Here is a 19,291-nt window from a genome sequence, read left to right on the forward strand (position 1 = left end):
GATTGACAAAAGTCTAAAATTTAATTTAATTTATTTTTCTATCTCTGTTTTTCAGGTGTTTGTAGTACAGTAGTACAGTAATGTAGGACAGGAGACTTTCACTCCAGTAGAAGATTCAGTGGGTGACCTGGTTTATTGAGTCACACTCTCTTGTTTCTGTCCAACGACGTTTCCGGCTGGAAAATACGTGTCCTGGTCTTCGTCGGAAACGTTGTTCAATTCGTCAGAAATGCTTCCAGCAAGACGGAGCTAGGACGCATACAACTGAACGTGTCCTGACCTTCCTTCACTCAAAATTCAACAATCGTGTTTCAAATCGCTACACACATTTCTTTAAAAATGGCTTGGAGTGGCCTCCAACTAGCCATGATTTAAACCCATGTGACTATTTCTTGTGGGGTTTCCTAAAGCAGGACGTTTTCAAACGAGGCCCGCGATCACTAGATGATGTGCAAGCAAACATCGAACAGTGTACTGCACAAGTTAGTCGTTCAACCCTTTCTCAGGTGTACGACAACATGTGCAACCGGGTGAGAAAAGTGATAAATCGCCAAGGTGGACATTTCGAACATGTTTTCATTAAACTTTTGAGTTTTCTCTATCAGATTATGTATAAAAAAGTGCTCCCCTGTGCATAGCACCACGCCATGAAGGCGTATAGGGGGTGTGGGGGTAACGCACACACACTTTCTTGATCCGGTCGTGAGTGGGGGTGATGTGATCAGCATCACGCCCCTGATCGCCTTTACCCCCCAGGGTTTCCCCCAGGTACCCATGTTATTCGACGCTGGGTGGGCGCCGGGGCCGCTTCCACCGTTAGAAAAGTTCCCGGATTTGAACCGGCCGGGGATCGAACCCGGGACCTTTAGCATGGTCTCCTTTTGTGTAATTCTTATAAATATTTTAAAATGCCATTTGAAATCACGTCGTTTCTGTTGAAACACCCGGTACATTGAGAGCGATGTAAATTCTATTTCTGCAATATTATCATAAAATATCTTTGCTTGGCGAAACGTTCTTCACTTTTCGAATGATCCTCGTATTTATAAACATATTCTACACGGATTAGTCTTTTCTGCCAGTCCGAGCTATTGTCTACAAGAATTTCCGTCTTCTCGCGGCAGCATCATGTACACAAACAGGCTCTATGCGTTTAGATTGCGTGCAGCCAAGAGAACCTAACCTAACCTAACTTGGTCGGTACCTCTAATTGCAACGCAACATTTCCAACATATAACACTAATGAGAACGTTTAGGTTTTAAAACCTCTCATCTTAGGTCCTTAAAATAATATCTAAAAATCATGAAATAAGATCAAAGCGGGTTCTAAAAGTATTACATTAGGCTCGAAATATCCTGAAGTTGGTTCCAAGAACTTAAAATGGTTGAACATTCTTGAAAATTCTGATTAACTACACGCGTTCAAACAAAATTTCAAAAGCATCGTACTAAGTTTTATAAAATATAAATTTTCTAGGAAAATTTTCATTTTCATGAATCAGTTTCAAAATTATCCACAAATTATTGTAATACTGAACTTGTGTTGTTTGCAAGAGATATTATATATGAAGATTAAATTACATGTATAATTTGCTGCAGAATACCAATGTTGCTACATGTAGGAAATTGCACGTGAATTATTGGATCAGGAAATTATGCGTGAATTTTTCTCCGTAAACTTGAAAAATTGCAACTTCTTAAATCCGAAAATGTATGGCTGCAGCAACACAGGCCTTCCATCTGTACCCATCCTTGGCAAGCCAGTACGATCTTTTCAATCCTTACACACATCCTTACGGCCACCTAAAGTTATCCCTCCATCTTCGTTTTGGCCTTCCTACAGGCTCTTGTCATCAGGTTTCCCAACAGGAATTCTATAAAATCTTCTTTCCTCTTCCATTTTTGCCACATGACCTGCCCAAATACGTCTTCTTTCTTAATCCCAAATTAATTGAATTTATATCACACAGATCAGTAGTTTGCACTTTTGACTGTTCTGGTAACATTGAAGACACTTGGTTTGTTTAGGGCTTTGAAGAAACGTCATGGACTTGGAGGGAGGGAAATTAGTTAGTCATCGGATTGTTTCGTCATCAAACAGAGCAAATAGTACATGATATAAAGCATTCTGTAAAACCTTTAAAAAAACGAAGACTTAAAATAGGTTTGATTTAGGCGCAAAAACTTACAGGTAAATATGTTCTAACAAGTAAAGTAGGTTATTTTAGGTACCACAAAACATCACCAGTTGTTGCATTTGTTATTGAAACGCTGGCGTGATTTATTTCGTATTTATCTCCAAAGGAAAAAAATAGCTTAAAACCCAAACTCTGAGGTCTAGTAATCACCAATTATGTCAGGCTAACACCCGGTTTCAAATTATTCAAGTTTGATAGTTTTATGTATTTTCTTGTCTGCTAGATATTGATTTCAAAATTATTCTAAAATGCACCGTACTATTATTACATTACATTATACACTATGTACTATTATTATTTAGATTATATGCACTACTTTTGACGCTTAATATTGCAGAAGCTAATCACGCCCATATTCTAAATACATACATTCGTAGACAACATATGATTGTTCCACACTGATAGGCAGGTCATCTACTTCAGCTTCGTACAGCACTGAACCGGGAAATCAAGTTCCTGGTACTTATAGGCAAATGCAAACCAATATTTATTGCCATAGCTTAGCGATACATCATTATTTACAAACAGGTCACATTGTTGCATTCTTTTCCCAATTATAACCTGTCATAGTTACTTATTTGTTTCAAGAATATGAAGTTGTTCTTTCGTTGGTATTTACATTGTTTACCAGAACTGTTCAACCACAATATTATTTCTTGGAAGCAGCGCCTATGGTTTAGAGAACTACTGCGTGGCGAAGTAGGAGCAAATCTGGGTGTATCATAATTCCCTCATGGATTTCAGGAGTACATGGTTCAGAGGGTAACTCACCCATGGGAATGGGAGCATGTCGGTGAAGAGAGTAAGTCGTAGCGTTCCAACCTGAACGCGGGGATCTTAAATAGGGATGTAACTTGCCCCTCCCGATTAGTACTAGTTGATGGTAGAGACAGCCCTGAACGGGCAGGTACAAATATCTAACTAATATCCAGTAGCTCCTGCTTCTCCGATGATTCCAGATTAAAAGACCCCGTGTCGCTCTCATGCGCACCTATTTAAACCCTCGCTTGGCCTCTCGTCACCTCTTGCCAAAGGCCAGTGTTCTTACCATTTCCTATGAAAGGCTTACCCAACACATTTCTGAGCAGGAGCTGAGAAGGTCTGCCAGGGTCAATATTTATTAATCGAACAGGGTATGGTACGACACCCCCTCTTGCGAGACAATTTCTAAAATTGAAATTGTAATAATTAAAAGTTTAAATTGAACCTTCTGCCATTCACCAAAATTTAAAAGTTTTTTTTTTATTACAAGAAAAAGTGTTACATAAAATAAAAAAAATAATAAAAAAAAAATGTCGGAGTCCCTTCACCGAAAATTAAATGGAACAGAATTAAGCTCAAGCTTGACTGCTGAAATAAAGTCTTTTGTTTTCATTAGCCACACGCTGGAAGAGTCTTTCGTATGAGAGATGCTGACGGTATATCAACATGCGATAGCAAGTGTTGTTCGCAGGTCCGCGGAGTCAGCGGAAAGTTCATCACACTGGATCGTAACCCGAGACATGCGAATGGCTTCTGCGTTTCGCATAACACCTCGGAGAGATAGGTAATGGCATCTGAACAACTGCTAACTAAGCGCCGAACGTAAGCCGTGATAAACCTTGAGGCCGTATGCTCGCATTCTTCAGCCTCTTCAGGATGACAGTTCGAGGCGAGAGCAAAAGACTGTGGTAAACACCAATCTCCACTGGACTGCGCGGCATGGAAATGGATGCACTGAAGCCAATAAAAGAAGCAACACACGCAGTATTGGCTACGCACAACCACACGAAGATTAAAAAAATAGTTGAAGATTATATTTTCACTTGCCTTTGACGTTCGTAGCACACTATGACCTGAGAAATCAGAAGGCAGGGCAATCCAGATACACTCAAACCCCAGAGTCCTGGGGTACGAAGCACTGTTCCGGGAAATACACGGTCATTGACCGATCACAATTGCACTGGGGGACCGGATTCGAATCCCCACTCCAAGAAGGGGAACAGTAAACATGGCCACTGGTAGGATGAAACTGTTCACAGGTGGCCTGGCAGGTTGCTGATCCACATGGGTGGGGTCTCAACACATTTGGGTCGTTGACTGTACCCGGAAAGTTCCAATATGTGGTGAAGTACACTGCCTGGCCTTACAGAGCAAAAAGGGACGATGTACATGAAAGATGTTCATGCTTCTTCTTAAGGGGGTTAGAGGCGTGGGGGGGGGGGTTTGCTCTGTAAGATGACATTTCTTCTGATGTTTCTGACGGTGTTCCGATCCTGGGATGTCACTTGGGATAGGAATTTCGTTGCTGCTACGCTGGTCCCAATTGGTGGTAGATAATAGGAACAGGGGCGGAGACGACCAAAAAGGGTATAGGTCGTTCTGAATGTGATTATCGAAGATGCATAACAGCAGCAGGGGCGTCTTGAGGTGAAAATCCCTGGCGATTTCATCTCTCACACCAGTGACATACACCGCTGAAATCCAAAGGAGGCTGGTGAGCTCCAAAGCCTTCAAGAATGCGTTCTTCTTCCGGCCTCAAAAAAATCGCTGGACTACTTTCGAAATTCCTTGAGCTCGTGGAATTTCCGAACAGGATAGGAAAGAGGTAGGACATTGGAAAGACTACATTGCTCTCAGTCATTCAATATTTAAAATATATAAAAAATGTGTAAAGTAATCGTCTTTTATAGGCAAGTGAAAATCATGAGTAAAGATAAGTAAACTAAAATAAAATAAACTGCCTAATAAGTGATATAAATTATAAAACAAAGTTTGAATGAAGGCTAAATAAAGGAAAAGGTGGAAAATGTCATTTGACGCCTTAACACTGGAACACCATTAAAATGAAAATATGACTTCATCAAAAGTAATATATGTATATATTGACTAAATTATATATAGCCCCTGGCTTCTCCCAAAATATAAAATAATGTGCAATATAAAACTAAAGTTATGATATATCACTAAATGCCTTTTTTTTGCACATGATCAATATACAATAAAATAAACGAAAATATCTAGGATTAAATATTGATAAATATATAAAAGTAATATGTAGATGGTATAAAATATATCCCCTGGTATCAGAAAATTAACCCGACGAAATCCATTAATATCATGTCAGAAGTGTCAAAGCATTGTAAAAAATAAGGAACTGGCGAAAAAAAATTATTAACACAAAATTTGGTAACGTCACAGCTGTTAAAACGGACCTAGCCACAAGTAAAATAAAAGAGTAAATGACATGGCCCCAATGACGTTAAAATCATTAATTACGAAAGATACATAAAAATGGATGAATAAATCAAGGCGACATAGTGACGCACTGTTAACGCTCACTAGTCAAGGTTGGTTTGCGCTTGCATACGCCTGACGTATAGCATAAATAAAGAGTTAAAATTAAATTTCCAAATTAGTAATAGGATAACAGTAACGATTTCCTCACCCCTACAAATAAATTGGGAATCACGTTCCTTTCGTATGATATTACTTCAACTAAAGTCTATGACGTGTGGGAGATTAAAATATAAGCACAATTATGAAAAACTAAATATGCTGACCAAGGCAGTAATTTATTTTATTAAAAAACATAAACTAACGTAACGTTTCAACCTTCTAGCAAGGTCTTCTTCAGACTCTGTATCAAGTACAAAAGTAACCAGATACAACAAGAAGGGTAATATATATACACAAACATTACGCCCTCCAGACTATTTAGAAAGTTGTTTGGAACTTTCTAGCAGATGACTTTCACTTTCCAAACTTTACTTTCACCTAAAAGGCTAAACACAATTACTTCCATATAGAATGTGGTTGGACTTTTTAATCTCAAGCTCTTTTCCCTTCATTTTTCTTCCTTCTCCTCTCCTCTTTTTCTCTTATCCTTTCCACTCTTTCCAACATCTTCTTCCATTCTTTGTTTAACTTCAGTCCCCCATTCCAGTTCATTGTGTCTTCTTCGCCTTTCTTCTCTATTTCCTTGGCTTCCTTCCATTTCCTCACTAGCATTCTCTTCTCCCTTCCTATCTGCTTAGCCTCATCCCACTCTATGTCATGTCCTGTTTCTCTCGTGTGTTTAAATATTGCATTTCTCTCTCTCTTAAGTCGTACATCATCCCTATGTTGTTTCAACCTGTCTTTCAGCCTTTTTTTTCGTTTCTCCTATGTACACACTCTGACATTCTTTACATTTTACTTCGTAGATAATCCCTTCTTCTTCCTCTTCTCTGTTTTCCTTTTTCTTGTTAGCATTCCTCACTATTCCTAAGATGCTTCTCCCTCCCTTCCTGTAAGTTTTAATTCCTGCTTTCCTAAGCACTTTGCATATCTTTTCTGTGGTCTTCCCCATACTCCTTATTCCAAACCTTCTCTCCTCTTTTTCTTTCTCTTCCAATTCTCCCCTGCCCGTTTTCTTACTTCTTCTGTTTATGTCCAGTCTATCCTGCTTTTCATAGCCATTCTTTTCCAGCTGTTTCCATAGGCTATTTATTTTGCCTTCTTTTTCACATTCTTTCATGCATATTTTCTTGATTCTGTCCTCCATATTCTTTATAAAATTTATTTTTGTCACCTCACTTACATCACTTCTGAAGAAGACCTTGCTAGACTGAGTCTGAAGAAGACCTTGCTAGAAGGTTGAAACGTTACGTTAGTTTATGTTTTTTAATAAAATAAATTACTGCCTTGGTCAGCATATTTAGTTTTTCATAATCATGGAAACAAGGCTTAATGGAGTTATAAGCACAATTACTCACTATTACCTACTTTACGAAGATTAACACGAAATTAATCTGTAAGAAGTAATTAATTTCATTTGAAAATTCTGAAGGAACGAGGAAAAAATCGCATAAATAAGCGCCCTTGAAGAGGCTCTTATTCACACCTCGTTTGGAGGCTAGGAATTTCAGTGTCGAAGCCACCTGAGTGTAAAGTTCATCTACAACAAATTTTGCATCTATCCCGACACTTGACAAAAAAGGTGTCATCAAATTCTCTCTCTCTCTGAGACTGAAATAGCATATGTTTCTTCCGCTAACGCGAAACTGAAAATTTCCGCACGGAAATCTGGCGACTTACATGGAAGGAAAATATTGAACTTGAGTCTCGCGACTGCACATATCCTGAGTTCGAAGGAACGAAACGGAAAACAACGAATGAATCAGCAATCGTGCTTTCGGTGCAGAGATTAAACTTGCGTGTTTAAACCTATCGTAAGCTGACGGAATGTAAACGTGATTATACCTAAGGGGAGGGCTTGATTGATTATACTATTCGCAATACTTCATCGTTATTTAATGACAAGAAATGACAACCAGTTTTGCCTTAATTTAAACAACCTTTTTAACTTTTATCGCTATTTAGTGATTTAGTGATTTGCCATGCGATTAAATAATCTCTTGAATAATGCTGAAGAGTGTTTATTTAAACATTAAGGAATGCCGTAACTTGAAATATAAATATCATAATATAAATACACATGAAATTTAAGGTATTTAAAATTCAGAGCTAGAAAATGCAAAAGGAGGAATATTAAGCTATCAATAAATAAATAGCTGAGAGAGACAATATATATGGATAATAACAAAAGAAAATCTCGTTAATATGTGAAATACTCCACGGCTTGAATACCGCTTACGTTTCGTTCTACTTTTCATTACAAGTTGGCTTACGCCTAACTATGGTGTTTTAACAAACTAAAAGTCATGCAGACTAAGTCATTCTTATGTCATTGCGCTACAATGACAGTGTCATTCCTCTTGCTACGGGTACCTCTGTGTACACAATTAATTCGTAGGGGAAGACATAATTAACCTTAAAACTAATGGAAGGGAGCGTCACACTTACTATCTTTAGTAGCTGACATCATTGCTCCTCTATTCCTTAAACCATATATATAAACACTTGCGCACTCTTTTATATTTCATTACCGGTATTTCTGCACGTACAACTAAAAACACCTATCATTATTCCTTAGCTAGAACATTTAATCAACGAGCGGGTTATACTCTAAACGAATGGTAGCGTCACTCTTACTACTTACGCCAGCGTATAGTAGCGGACATATAATTGTTCCTCTATTCCTAGAAATATAATTAGCGTTTCGTTTTTTCACATATTAACTTTACTTTAGTAAAAACAATCCTTAAATAAGGTAAAATAAAAAATGCACTGCGACTGACTCATGTATTCTCTCGACTATCTCCTTATCAATTTGCACTATAATTATTAGTACCAAGGCTCCCATCTTCGGGGCGAGGAGATTTCAGTCATTTTAATTACAATGGAGTCGACCACTGAACCTTGTGCATTTCAAAACTATACGTGATAAAATTAAATATCCTCCTTGCGATAATCTTTAACAGTTTAAACTTAAAACACAAACACAACTGGCGTTACTTTCGGATCATTAACAAGTTACGGTCTGTTTATAAATAAACATAAAATTGAAACTTTAAAGTACTTTAATGAATTAACAACAGAATTGACTTCAGCAATACTCTCTGCTGTGACCCACTAAGTACACACACCATGGTGTGATGTGATTGAGCCGTATCGTTTATAGCCGAACTATCATAAGTCACGCACCAAATTCACGTAAAAAAAAATATCAAATTGCATTTCAAGAGACTACTGCAAGGACAAGGGTCATCAAAATCAAATGCCACTTTTAAAATTTAGATAAAATCCTGGGAATTGATGATAATTTCCCAGGTTGTAGTTCTGTCATAGCCATCAGGGCCTGACCGAAGGTACCGGGTTCGAGCGAACCACGGCGTTACTAGGAGCGGAATGACAAGGGCTCGTCGGTAGACATGCCCGGGCTGGCCAAATTCTGGGCGGAATATGACACTCGAATGTCCGACATCGAACCTTCCGGCGCGCGGAATGACGGACGTACCTTATGCCACATCGCATCGACGCGAAAAACCGCGATGAAGCAAGGGCGCAGAGCTGTTGCCTCATTGCCCGTGGCTACCAAAGGAAACATTCTATTTTCGTTTCCTCCGCATTGTAATGTGCTTTAATGCAGCGGGTGATTAGCCTATGGGGTGGGTGTGGTGGGTAAGGACTGAATTAAAGCTGAGTATCGACATTAACCATCATTAACATTAAAACTGCGTGCTACGCAGCTTGCTCCAAAAATAAAGTTTCGCGGAGAAAAACAATTCTGACATGTCACTATTTAACAAATTTCAATTTTCATTTATTTCGAATGATATAAATGAAAAATTCCGCAACTCGAACACGTAGCTCTAAATTTCATCACATTTCCGTAAAATGGATGAAAAGCCCAAGCATCTCACCACGTAGCGACGCCTATGCTTTCAATTTTCATGTCTGTTTAGGAAAACAAGGCATGACGCTTTTCATTTCCAAAAGAAAATGAAAATGACCGCATCAATCCACCACGCGGCGCTAATTTTTCATCACATTTCCGTAAAAATGGATGAAAAGCCCACGCATCTCAATCCACGTAACGTTCCAACCTGAACGCGGGGATCTTAAATAGGGATGTAACTTGCCCCTCCCGATTAGTACTAGTTGATGGTAGAGACAGCCCTGAACGGGAAGGTACAAATATCTAACTTATCATTAAAATAGACTCATGATTCGTTTTAGACTGAAGTGAGCAATGCGAATGGCAGAATGGGTGTAGACTAGCTTACCCTGTTCGGTTTAGAAATAATACCAATAGTTCCTGTTTCTCCGATGATTCCAGATTAAAAGACCCCGTGTCGCTCTCATGCGCACCTATTTAAACCCTCGCTTGGCCTCTCGTCACCTCTTGCCAAAGGCCAGTGTTCTTACCATTTCCTGTAAAAGGCTTACCCAACACATTTCTGAGCAGGAGCTGAGAAGGTCTGTCAGGGTCAATATTTCTTAATCGAACAGGGTATGGTACGAAGTATCCAAGTTTTTATCCCACCTTACAAATCTTGGAGATATCCTCCCATGGCGATTCAGACGCCAATTCTGTAATCTTACTCGTATGCGGTCCACAGTCTCAGGCGATGGCCCCAACCTACATGTTCGTTTTACGTCTGTCTGTGATTTGCCAAAATTGTCATAAAAGAGACGCTAGATAACAAAAATGAAAACAAATATATTTTACTTCACTTTAATGAAACTTTTGGCTAATCGCGAGAATGAATATGAGTTGCAACGTTCGTGCGGAGCACTGCACACTACACAATGAAGCGGTGCAAAATTGTACCCATATATGCTAGCTTGTAACCAGCCGAAGACATGAATTCAAAGTATCTCATGGCTCGCGGGGTTTAGTATGCAAAGGTCAAAAGTCAACTAGTAAAAGTTTATTTATATTTATACACGCATGTAAATAACCAGTTTAGCACATACGCTCTTAATTCCTCTCAGTGAGGTACCTGGGCAGTATTGGTATTCTTATCTAATTTAGGGGGAACCAACTAGTGCAGGTAACCAATAGGAACCTTGGTAGTCGTCACGTGCCCCGCCGTCTGGGGACAACATGCGAAAGCGTCCAATCAATTGCGAGGTTTCACAAAGGTGTTGGTATGACAGGACGCCGCAAAGTCAATCCAGCTACGACAAGGGAACGGTTCGGTCCCTTGGTATGTCCAGTCAATAGCAGGAGACGGCAAGGTACAAAGGGAAGGTCTGGAAGCACCCAGGAGACTTGGGCTTGGGCCGCCACGACCCAAGGGTAGCACACCAAGCTCTTATGGGGCAGACCAGGTAGGTAGATGTGTGTTAAACTAAAAACATTAAAGAATTTACAAGACAAAGAGATTCGACAATACAAGTTACATATTAAACAACAATTACTGCACAAAAGATAACTGAATGCGTAAGCCACGCAGGGCATTTAGCATGCTTTCTTTAACCAAAACTTGTGTATCACAACAATATATGTTTCATGCTTAACAACAATGCACTCAAAATTAGGTAAAAGATAAATCAAAAGCGTAAGTCTCTCAAGGCATTTCTCAAGCATTAATAATTATATATTAAAGAATTTGGCTATCACGCAGGATCGCTAAATTTGATGACCACGCAGGGTCGTTACAGAGTGATGATACTGATGAAGAAATACTCACAATTTAAACTTATTATTATGGTGTATGTACGAACCAGGACGTCGACGAATATACCCGGAGGGCCTTACCGATAGTGTAGTGGTAAAGTCGCCTTGTGTTCAAACTGAAAAGGGGGCGGGGAGAAGACATGGAATTTTCCTTTTATTTTTGTTCATCCCAGGCTTCTAGTTGGTCCACTAGTCCAGTGTTGAATCCAGCCATTTTCAGGGAGGGATATGTCATAGGCATTAATTTATAATGATAATAAAATAATACAAACATTTTTGAATTGTCCCTTCCCTCTGATATGCAATTGAATTATATGAAGTGTTATTACAGTAGATATAATTAACAATCATTTTAAGAATGAGTTTATGAGTATCAATAGAACAATATTGCAGCATGCAATAACGTGCACTTACGTGGATGACATCATCAATGAAAGTTTCGCGCAAGCTTGACTCCTATCCTGACCCATCCTATTTATTAATTTTGTCCACCCTATTCATAGTGCTGAATGCCCTGATTTTTCCAGAGTTTTTGGTAGCTTTTTCTAAATTAAGTGAAAAATACAGAAATGAACACTCCACCTGTTTCTGTAGAGCTACAGTATCATTTTTTAAATGCATTTCACTCCAATGCAAAAGCTCCCCTCTGTTCGCTGTCAAGTACATTAAATTGTACTTACACTTGAAGTTTTTCTGGTACTTAATTTCGCTTTCAACACTTTGTTCAAGATGACTTCAGGATGGGTCGAAATAAGGAAGAGTAACCGAAAATTCACTATCAATAGCATCTCTTTCAGTAGACGAGTCTTTTTCAATACACCGCCTGTCCTTTCGAAAGAAGGAAAATGTTTAGACATTTTATTTCAGTAACCATTTCTACCGATAAAACTAAACAAACACGTCACCTTCATTCCACACCAAACTTGACTAACCGTTAAAATAGCTGCAAGAATTTGAAATTCTTTGTAACAATGGAAGCTTGCATTACACCAGCTCTGCCGCCCTACACGTGTCCATTGTTGAGTTTCAATTAAATTGAATTTAAATTCGGTCATTGTTTTGACCTTTCATTAAAAAGAGAACGGAATCGGTGCTTGTTATTACGGAAAAGTACGTTCTACGTTAAAGTGAATGAAAGAAAGCGAAAGTGGACATCGTTTGCCAATTTTCTTAGCTATTGTCCGAATGCTCTGCAAGGTTTTTGAAATTTTCTGGGGGTAGAGGGCTTTATAATTTCCGAAGAGAATTTCACCCACCATCAGGACTCCCCCTGAAATCATCACTGCCCTAGGCCGATTAAGATTCTCAAATTGCAACTACAAAATTATTTTTTTCGTATGATCTGTGGAGAGTTGAAAATTTTGTTCAGTTTTTGCAATTAGCTCTGAGTATTTCCTCAACTATTCCAGGTTTTCATTCAATAAGAGCCACAAATATGCAGCTGATTGTTTAGATACATATATGATATGAAGATATGAAACGTCTGAACCGAAACAACAATAGTAATTATAAAAACAATATCATTCAGCATAATAACCAAATTGTGCACAATTTGAAAAGTATCACTGAAATTTTAAGTTCTGCTTATTTTTGTAAATTAAATGTCAATGTGTTTTTTTCTGTTATGTCCAATTAGAGTAACGTCAAATAGTTTTGCTTCTTTACCAGGTATTTGATATTTTCGAAACGCATTTATTTGAACATTATCACAGTGACGTAAATCATCATGAATATTAATCGAGATTGTTGATCAAGTGAGTCGTGTCTTTTGAAATTATACAAAGAAAACATTAAATAACATACACAAATAATCGGTTGACGAGCTCAAGAATTCAACTGAAACTACTACGAGTTATGTACTCACTGCCTATCACGCACGTTAAAGCATGTCGTATTCCTCCTACCTGTATTTGGACGTGTCAGTATTTCCTAGCATTGCCTTAAAGCTGACGTAGTGACTCAATGGCTATCTGCGAAACTGAAGAAAGATGACTGAATCATGTAAACTGCGTGTTAGTCTTTCTTACTTTCTATAAATACATGTGATTGACATATTTTGCATCTGTTCAGAGAATGCTATCATTATACATGTTTTTCTGTTGTGTGTAAAGAATAAACATTGCACATGAAAGAACCAAACAGTCGGTGGAAGTAATAGGCTATCGGAAGTTGTGCAAATTAATAATGATCATGATGCTGAGATCAATATAATGGCTTGCAAAGTAAGAAAAACATTTGCATATGTGGGTACAATCAATGATTCGTTCTTGTTTACCCACTATCTTGATGGAAACGTTTCTATTGCGGCACATGATATTTCGACAAGGACCCGACATGCCTCAGCAAAACAAATACATATGTGTATGTCTATCTCAAACAAATTGTGTTTATTTCTTCAATACAAATTTGTTAAGTTGGGCTGAAAAAACTGAATAGCGGTGTCATTGACTCTTGAAAATGACGCACTATCTTCAAGCATTATAAAGCAAAATAAAGTGGCTAGTGTGGTCTTAATTATAAAAGTAATTGTGGTTATGAGCTCGATGTATGCACAAAATAGATTCAAAACTAATCAAAACAAACAAAACAAATCAAAACAGTCTTGACCTTGTTTTGCATGAATGTTGAAAAATGAGTAAAATTTATTTTCACGAAAGCGTAAGTCTTGTTTGTTCGTGCCAAATGCTTATTGACTTAAAATCTAACTTCAGTTTATTCAGAAAAGCTAGTTTCTATCTGGCAATTTCCTTTAGCATTCGATTCGGTTGTAATTTACATTTTCCATAATACGGAGCATAATCACCATACAATACGCAGCATAAGATGGCGTTGTAACAATACTATAGTACCTACCGAAACAGTTCATACTGAACGGATGTTCTCTTATGCAGTATCGAAAAGAAAATAGGCAAATGCTAAGCTTTTTTATATTTATTCCAAAATTTCGTACTTAAGAAGACAAACAAAATGTAGTGTGAGGAAAATAACAACTATTCTAAAAACACACACAGCTGAATCAGAAACGAGTTTTTTTCATATTATTCAACCACAGATACAAGCTTCAGTCAATGTTGTCCCTATTAACGTTCACCTTGTGATTGTCAATCTGATTTATTTCATTACACATGTGTTAAAATATCTTATAATGATGCTGTATAAATTATATAGTAGTATAAGGTATGAATCCATGTGTGTTGCCAAATATGTATACATGTGTTTTCACTGAGTAAACATCAAACGAATTCCCATCAGTAAAGGAGTGCAATTTGTGGGAAAATCTCTTAGTGTTTTGCTACCAAAAGCTTTTTATCTGCATGTGCTCTGAGCATAAATTACACTCTTGATATATTTTCATGGAGTGATTTTTACAACAATATAATTTGAATATTAGTGTAATTTTATTTTAAACACATTATTGTTTATCAGAAATTATTGCAAAAGTGAATAATCTCTCCCCAAGCAGGATACATACAGTACTCATACTTTTTAGGATGTATCATTGTAGCCTACAAATTTTAAGCAACACTACTCTCCTTTCTTCTCAATACACACACGAGCCCATACTCGCTGAGGAAGGCAAGAAAACTTAAGATATGCCCCACTAACATAATATAGAAAGCTGGCTCTAAGTGATTTAGGGCTAACACAATCTTATCAACCTCGTCGGTATCAGATTTCTGCATAACTTTGTGCTTTAATATCATGTCTTGCATTAGATCCTTAAACCACTTACCACGAAGCCCCGTTTCTTGGACTATCCTAATAACGAGATTTATTTTGGGAGTAAAGGGGGAACCTTTTGTGAGGTAATATGAGACCTGGTGTACAATCACTGGCTGCTGCACGATGTGCACCAAACATCGGCCATTTTGATATAGGTTTCGTTCTACTATCATGTACTCAAGGAATACTTTCGGTTCATAGAGAACAACGTCTCCTTTTTTGGCTACACGTTCCAATATTCCTGCAACGTCTGTATCTTTCTGGTATCTTTTGTACATGGCTCTCATGGCAAGATTTTCCGAGTCTTTGATTACTTCCTCATGTATAGGGTAGCTTCTCACTTCCAGGCCACTGTTCGCCACGTCATCTAGACTTGTCATCAAGGGATGGTATGAAGGTACCGTCAGCATGCGAGATATATTTCCTTGATAAATAGCGCAGATTACAATGCTGAAGTATGTGAAGAATGTGAACATCATCCTCACTGGTATTGTTTCTGGTTTGTGTGCATTTACTAGCATGGACATGGAAAAAGTGTACAGGAACGAATCTGTGTAATTCAAATACTTCTCTTTGGATCTATGCAAGTACAGCGTAACCATGAGTACCAGTGTTGTGACAAGTCCAGTTGAAGCAATGCCTGCCCACACGTCAGGTTCAAATGCTGTAATCATGCTCTTCCAGTGAGGTACCATAAGCGGCGCAGGAACTGCAAAGGATAATGGGAAGAATGCTACCTCCACTGTGAAATCCATTGCCGACACTTCATCTAGATAGAGCGGCATGGCGTTTAAAAATATATCGCTCTCTCCGTAGACAATGTGAGTCATCCCAGGGTTCCATGGTACTTGGGAGATATCAACCGCCCACATGCTGTCCCTGTTGTATATGGTGAAATTCATATACTCAGCTGCCAGCATAATGGTATTGGCGTCCAAACCACCTTTCAATATCTTCTCGTATGGTCGTGTAGCTATTGCCTCTTCGTCAAAGAGTACATCAGGATATTTCGGGTAACTTCGTGATTTCATATAATAGCCATGGAGATTCTTCATCTTGTCTGGAAATAGATCAACTTGAAGTTTGTACTCTGCACAACTGTCAAATCCAATGCTGAATATCTTGTACATAGCCCCACTGTGATCTTCTTGAAGGAAAGGGTTGTAACTGAAAACATCTATAGACTGGTAACCTTGTTCATTATTATTTAAAAACAGTAATACCATGTTTCTAATCTGAAGTGACCAAGATTCTTCCAAGAGAATACGTAGATTCTCCGTTCTTGGATTCGTACGCAGAAGTAAAATAAAATACTTACTTCTTCGATTCAAAATAGAAGAGTTAATGGCCTGCTGAAATGTGCCAATGATATTTTCTTCTTTCTCTGCAATATACACAATCGTTTCAGCTTTCTCAGGTAATAAAGATAAGTGTTCGTGACCCTCTAAGTTATTATCCAGTTTTGATACAATCACAGGTATCTGGAGATGTTGGTTGATGCTCATGGAAGCATCTGAAGACATTTTAGAATCGTCAGTTTCGTCCATTAGCCAAACAAAACGGGTGTTCCGGAATTCTTGAGAACCAAGTGTAGTGATGCAAGATGCCAATGTTGCAGAGTAATCATTTTCCTCAATGTTCATTGCTGCACTTGATAATATCGTCTTCACAACCAATAAGATGCCATACTTCATGTTCTTAGAAACAAGAGCTGAAAAATAACATCAACGATTCATTTACAAGATGTCCATTTTAACTAAACGTTAATTGAATCTAAATCATATTTCCTATATATGCATAAATTGCATCCTGTAACATTTAGTAGCAATTGACCATTTCAACAGCAAAGGCCGACAGTTTTGCTTAAAACTGCAAATTATGCATGTTTTATTAATTATACACAATTATTTAAATCTTAACATTATTTAAACATGGAATATAAGGTGAACTCGACTATACTTAGAACTGAGAATTATATTACTCTCATTTCTCCCCACAGTCGGGTGAAACCTTGTTCAGTGAGAACACCTGGCATGTATGAGGACCAGTGTTGGCAATTAGGGGGAACGTGGGGACTCTCCCTTGTATAACTGCGGTATTCAATTTAATAATCCCTGTGCAAATCTATTCTACAAGCTCGTTTGGTGTTCACAAATAAGACCAGCAGCGTTCCTCTTGCACGAAGAATAGAGCGGTAAATAGCATTACATTGGACCTCGTATGGCGAATCGGAGGCATTAACTGACACTAATGGGAAAATAGATTGGCTACCTTTGATTCGCTTATTACTTACGCAAATGAATTGTAGCCAATATACATGCGACTGTAATACATGCAGATGAGTTTGCATGGTTGATTATAGCAGTCACCAATCAAGTTCACCTTCTCTGCGTTACACTTTTACGTGTGATACATTTTCAGGGGGAAGTGTTATTTGATTTGTTAGAGTCTGTGGTCGGCTTGAAATGTTACTTTGTACGGTACACATTATTTTCTAATGCCAAAAGAGTTTTATTTATAGCACTTTCACTTATTGTGCATAAGGTAGTACAAAAGCTCTGTTTGACCCTAACTCCACCATGTAAAATAAGATGCAATAATGAAAAAGAACTCTCAACTTAGAACAATATTGATTAAGTATTCTCAACTGAACAATATACATTAAATAATTATTGTAACAGAATATTTGTAAAACTACTTCCACCTATCTATTAACAATTTGTTCTTTTTTAAGTTTATCATGAAGGATATTAGTTATATGTTTACAGTTTGTAAATACGATCACATGGATATATTTTCCATATGTATCGCATTTGTGAGGTCCATACGATATGTTACAATCAACTTGTGAATAATATTTAGGTCTAGGAATTAATTCGTGCGCCTGGACAAGAGATGGCGTAACGAGCGTATCGTCCCACAGTTCCGTGTATCCACATATGCGTTGAAAACTCCTGTCAGCGCGCATTGTTCGTAGTATAGGGCAGTTGATTGACGCGTCAACAACAGCATTTTGTAGTCAACTGAACATGGCGCAGTTCGTGCAAGATAAAGTGTTTTTGCGGGGTGTTCTGCTTCATTACTTTAACATGCAGAAAAGTGCTACCGAAAGTCATCGTATTTTGGTGGAAGTGTATGGTGACCATGCGCTAGCTGAGCGAACGTGTCAGAATTGGTTTGCACGGTTTAGAAGTGGTGATTTCGGCCTGGAAGACCAAGAGCGACCTGGACAGCCAAAAAAAATTGAAGACGAAGAATTGAGAGCATTGCTCGATCAGGATTTGTGTCAAACGCAGGAAGAACTTGCAGAAGCATTAGGCGTTGATCAACCAACAGTTTCCAAACGCCTCAAAGCCATGGGAATGATTCAAAAGATGTCACATTGGGTTCCACATGAATTGAAAGACAGAGACGTTGAAAGACGAAAAACCATTTGCGAATTGCTGCTTCAAAGACAGAAAAGAAAGGGGTTTTTGCATCGCATTGTTACTGGCGATGAGAAGTGGATCCCTTACGAGAACCCGAAACGAAAAAAGGCCTGGGTGAAGCCAGGTGAACCAGGTCCATCACAACCGAAACGAGATATTCACTGTGCAAAGGTTATGCTGTGCATATGGTAGGATATGAAAGGTGTGGTGTACTATGAGCTATGAGCTGCTGCAACCGGGTGAAACTATTAATGGAGAACGTTATCGACGACAATTAATGCGTTTGAAGCAAGCTCTGGCCAGGAAACGACCAGAATGGGAGAACAGACATGATAAACTTATTTTTCAACATGATAACGCTCGCCCACATGTCGCTAAACCGGTCAAAACCTATTTAGAAAATGTCGGATGGGAAGTTTCACCCCACCCGCCGTATTCACCAGACGTTTCTCCTTCGGACTACTACTTGTTCGATTGCATGAATAACGATTTGATTGGACAGCGGTTCACTTCTTCAGAAGATATCGAAAAATGGGTCTCTGACTGGATCGCTTCAAAGGATGAGGACTTCTTTAGCCACGGAATCCGTAACTTGCCTGATAGATGGGCGAAAGTGGTGGCTCGCGATGGACAATATTTTTCTTAAGGTATTTATGTATTTTGTGTTTGAACTACAGCTTCAATGTGTGCGTAACAACCGCACGAATTAATTCCTAGACCAAAATAGTTTCTAAGAATTTGGATTATTTCATGAGACTTTAATTGACATGACATCATAGAAACAACATTAGATGTGTAATATACAGCTTTTTTCTGCCATATATAAATATAAATTTTTCGTGTGTGTATATAGATATGTTTTACATTGGCCTGCTCGCTCCCTCTGCCGGTTG

The 19,291-nt window shown here is 38.3% G+C and overlaps 1 protein-coding gene across 1 annotated transcript; it reads right to left on the minus strand.

The window, feature by feature from the left end:
* Positions 1 to 14,762: 14,762 nt before the first annotated feature.
* On the minus strand, positions 14,763 to 16,664 carry LOC145987011 (ionotropic receptor 21a-like). Its single transcript, XM_083121474.1, has one exon. The coding sequence runs from the start codon at positions 16,662 to 16,664 to the stop codon at positions 14,763 to 14,765; it is 1,902 nt and encodes a 633-aa protein (XP_082977600.1).
* Between the last annotated feature and the right edge of the window lie 2,627 nt (positions 16,665 to 19,291).

This window comes from Lepisma saccharinum, chromosome 4, assembly GCF_977018435.1.
Source record: "Lepisma saccharinum chromosome 4, izLepSacc3.1, whole genome shotgun sequence".
NCBI lineage: Eukaryota > Metazoa > Arthropoda > Insecta > Zygentoma > Lepismatidae > Lepisma > Lepisma saccharinum.

Coding starts and splice junctions, on each gene's coding strand:
- LOC145987011 (XM_083121474.1), bottom strand. CDS start 16,664: ATGAAGTATGGCATCTTATTGGTTGTGAAGACGATATTATCAAGTGCA.